The sequence below is a fragment of the Anneissia japonica genome, unplaced genomic scaffold (genome assembly GCF_011630105.1).
Source record: "Anneissia japonica isolate Jap-2015-1 unplaced genomic scaffold, ASM1163010v1 scaffold695_len1296351_cov181, whole genome shotgun sequence".
NCBI classification, from domain to species: Eukaryota; Metazoa; Echinodermata; class Crinoidea; order Comatulida; family Comatulidae; genus Anneissia; species Anneissia japonica.
The window spans coordinates 818,415-822,831 of NW_022740852.1; the positions used below are offsets into that span (position 1 = coordinate 818,415).

A 4,417-nucleotide genomic window follows, 5' to 3' on the forward strand; every position below is an offset into this window, starting at 1 on the left:
TTTCTTCACTGACAAACCATTGATCCCAATTTCTAACGTAATTATTAAGATGTTGTATCTTACTTTTTCTTTGTAAATTTTTATTGAGGATTAAATGTGTGTTTGATAACTAATATAATGCGAGCTTTGTGTTTTTAGTACATTTTGATGGTAAAATATTAGATTTTAAGATACCTATTCCAGAAAGCCTACAGGCATTCAGGCGTAATGAACGGTAACCAACGTCTGGTTGGCAACAGAGGACGCTACCTGGCGTTGTGACACGACTGTGGTACTCTATGCTGAGTGTAATGATATTTTTCTTACTATGTGTTGATCGTACTCGTCATTGACACTGCCATTCCATTTTCGTCGACAATTGACAGATGGGCTGTCCCATAATCCTCCTCATTTCCGAAAAGCGGTCCATAGTAAGAAGTGTTATGTGTGTTGTTTGTAATCATTTCTTGCAACTCTTTAGCATATTCATCCGACGTCATATTTTTGACAAGCTGTATAATGATAATGTAATGATAATAAAAACTCAATGTTTTCTTCCTTTTTAATATTGCTCTTTAATTAAGCTGGGGTATTCAGTAATAATTATAGAAGGCACTGTCTTCTCAAAAGACTCAATGGTGCGTAGCATTTTAAACAAGACAGGATCTCCAATTTTAAATAGATAACGATATAAGCCTATGTACCGTACTGTATAAAATTATATAAAATAGCAATGCTGAACATAATATACGGTAAATGTAAACGGTAAAGATGACAAAGTATTGGATTCGAAGTGGGTTTCTCAGGCATCTGTATTTTTTTTTATTTCATTTTTCAGCAAAATCCATTATGACTAACTATAATTAAAATATTTTGGAATAATAAATACCTCTTCAACATCAACATAATCCTGATCACCCAGCGCTGACCGTTTGGCGTACGCGAATTTGAATGCCTCTACGATACGATGATACGTTTGAACAGTATCCTCTTCATAACTTTTTACATTGAAATTATATTCTAAAGAAACAAAAATGAATGGTGTGAATCATTTCAAGTATTTGTGATATACAAAAATATGTACTGTATTTAATTAACACTATACTATGTATGCATTATTTTGTCGCAAAAAGAAGTGAACCCATAGAGATTTTATATGATTTGCTACATCCGCTGTGATAGCACAACCCTTCTAATCTTGGACTAATTACATACTTGATCTATGAAAACATGCTTTTTATCAATGTTTGATCAACGATTGAGAGGTTATGAGAGGTTATCCAACAACACTACAAACACGCTGGTTGTTATTCAGCTGAATTTGTTTACATGTGGTATTGTTTTGTTTTCAAAAAAATGATGACTATATTGAAAGTTGATACGGGAATTACAACGATGTCACAAACATACTACACACATTAATGTATGATTATATCATAGGTTTACTGTGAAATAAAAGTGCAAATGCAAATGCAGCTAAATTTTTCGTGTCCAACGTATACTATTTTAATTGGGAAACTTTCGATTTGCGCGACGAGAAAGCTCTCTTGTGTTTCCACCATCTCCCAACAGGGTTTACAAGAGAAGAAGCTCGTGTGACGACGACAATTGCTGACGATTCCGACGACGGCAGCAGCGTTGATGGTGATGATAATCTAAATAATTATGCCTGTTTAATTATTGGACTACTAACCATCCAGGATGTTCAGTATCAGAGAAAGAACCGCACCACTTGCAGGTGGTGGAAGAGAAAACATTTGTAGTGTTTTCTCTCCGGCAGTAATTGTGATGAATGTTGTGTTCCGTTCCTTCACTGCATAGTTCTTTAGGTCTTCAGCTTTGATAATTCCATCTGTTAAAAAAAAATCAAACAGTTTTACTAGAAATTGATGTTTAGACATAGATATGTATGATTTTACCAAGACGCACCAGAGAAGATTCTCACAGCGAATTCCAAACTGTTGATCGATCTTTCTGGGACCGTGTTGATGAATCCATATGAGTATACTTTTGTGAAAAAACAGAAATAGATCAATATTATTAGGATTTAGGATAAGTTTTCAGCACTGAATAGACCAAGGCCTTATGTAATTTACTGGTTCGGCACAAAATATATGTTATTTACCTCTATCTTGAATATCTTTTAAAATATCCTTTGATAACTCTCCTTCATAGAACTCCTTTTCTCCGCCCTCTGCAATCCTCTCGTATGTACGTGCTAACTTTAGTCTGAACATTGTATCCCCCTCCTTTAGGATTCCGCCATCTGGGCCCACAAATACTTCACTGTAGAACGATAATTTGATTAATAATGGATTCGGTACCTTTTCCACCTAATTTGTCGAATATAAGATCTAATAGACCAGCCGAGACAGTTATACGTTTTAGATTTCTTATGATGTCAGCAGTATAACAAATTCTACAGTAGACAAATATAGGCCTATCTTCAGTTGATAGTCAGGGTTGTCAAGATGTGTTAGAAGGTTCAAGAGATCGTCCCTGGTTATGGTATTAAAAAAGGCAAATACGGTAAGAAACAAATAAAGATATACTGTAACACTAATCATAAGGACCTAACCAAAAGTTAGAAAATCAAGTTCCGATGAAATGTTGAACTTACCTTAGACTAGGATCTTCCTCAATGATCTCCTTCTTCGACAGGATGGCTTTTGCGAGGGCGTCAGTAACAATAAACCCATTCCGTGCCAGTTCGATACTTGGTGTAAACAGATCACTCCATGGCAAACGCCCATGTTTTTGGTGAACGGTCCAGTAACCCTTCACCTCCCCGGGAACACCAATAGCTAGTCCACCTAAAGAGCATCACACATTTTTAGATTTTGATCTCATTCTGCCTTGGTTCTGATAGATCTCCAAGACCCTTTTTTAACCGTTAGGTTGTAGGCCTATATTTCCATTATATTGTCTGACACATTTTTCATAAATTTCTTTACTATTTTCACTATTTCCATTAAATTAGTCGTGAGCTGTCTCGCACCAGAAGACGTCAAATTTGCTGCAAATACAGTAAAACATTTTAGATGGTGTGTTGTTTTTTTTATTGAGGCAATTAAAGTTTGACGCAGAATATGATCGTTGTTCTGGACGTTTCTTTTAAACAAAAACTGTCTGGATGATGAATTATGTTAACGTGAAGTTTTCTATGACGTGATCTAATAAGAGAGACCTAGAAACTGTCTTACCAAGAACCGATGCATCCGTTGTATCGTTAACAAACATGGTCTCATTGGCTAGTCCGGGTGCTTCCTCCCGGAAGTCATACGCAAATATTTGGCCTTTTTCCTCCGAATCTCTAATCACCATAAAACTGCCACCCCCGATTCCGGTGCTGTGTGCATTATGTAGTCCAACACACAGCATTGATGCGACAGCCCCATCCACTGCATTTCCTCCCTTTTTTAAAATTTCTCTTTGAAATACGAAAAAACATAGGCCTACTTATCATCAAAACGAATAATGTAAACATTTGTAAGAAAAAAAGTGTGTGGAGTCATTGTATAGGTCCAAACATAGAGACCAATTTGCAAATAATTTACGATTATTATTTTAATTTCATGATCATTCTGAAAATATACAGTAATGAAATCGATTACCTAACTGTTTATAAAGCAAAATGCATAAAGACGAGAAAGCTCCAACAATACTTATGCAGTGATCTACGATAGTTTATCGTTTGTTTTACACATATTAAATTTGTCAATGGTTGGTCAGATTTCGATATTTTGCGAGGGAGGCGTTTATTCAAAATAATGTTCTAGAGGCGGCGTTTATTCAAAGCGGTGCGTTTATTCGAATGAATACAGTATTTAAGCCTTTGCTTTTCGGGATCTTGCCCTTCTTATTTTTAACATGCTTATCAAATGTATCGTATGAAAGAAGAGATAAAATAAATGTACATATGAATGAATGAATTGAAAGTTAAATGACAGACTAAATATACAATATCTTTTTGTTATTATTATACATAATAAGCAATTCAAATGTGGAATAGGAATCGATCTTTTCAGTATTTCGAGCTCATGACAAAGCAGTTTGTCTTTATCGATAGTATAATATTTATTCTCCATTAGAATATGAGTAGGTCGTGTTGACATTGACATGAGGACTCACTTGCCTATCCTAGAACAATCTGCGTTATCTGAAGCCACTGCGGCGTGCTTGTATTCGTAAGACTCCCATTCACGTCCTATAATCGTCCCAATAAGAACGCCAGCGATCAAACCGAGGCACAGCAGAATTATAAATACAACTCTCCATGGGTTCACTTTAGTCCTGCAATATTATTATGGCTACAAATGTTAAATCTAAAGGCCAACTCAGACAGCGTCGGCCGACGCAGCCCGACGCGATTTGTTGTCGCGTCGGGTCTGTGTGAGTTGAACGCAGACGCGATGGTGTGCGTCGGGGGCAGTCGCGT

At 36.2% G+C, this 4,417-nt stretch overlaps 1 protein-coding gene across 3 annotated transcripts in view; it reads right to left on the reverse strand.

The window, feature by feature from the left end:
* Window positions 1-4,417, reverse strand: part of LOC117118414 (glutathione hydrolase 1 proenzyme-like) — a 16,698-nt gene that overhangs the window by 2,552 nt on the left and 9,729 nt on the right. For 2 of the 3 annotated variants that reach the window (XM_033262999.1, XM_033262998.1), the window contains exons 2-8: window positions 4,111-4,272; window positions 3,183-3,409; window positions 2,600-2,792; window positions 2,105-2,265; window positions 1,673-1,831; window positions 869-999; window positions 307-491 (exon numbers count right to left, since the gene is read on the reverse strand). In XM_033262999.1, the coding sequence (XP_033118890.1) occupies window positions 307-491; window positions 869-999; window positions 1,673-1,831; window positions 2,105-2,265; window positions 2,600-2,792; window positions 3,183-3,409; window positions 4,111-4,272 (1,218 nt within the window). Of the gene's footprint in view, window positions 1-306; window positions 492-868; window positions 1,000-1,672; window positions 1,832-2,104; window positions 2,266-2,599; window positions 2,793-3,182; window positions 3,435-4,110; window positions 4,273-4,417 lie in introns of those variants that run through there. The other variant, XM_033263000.1, reaches the window with a different exon arrangement.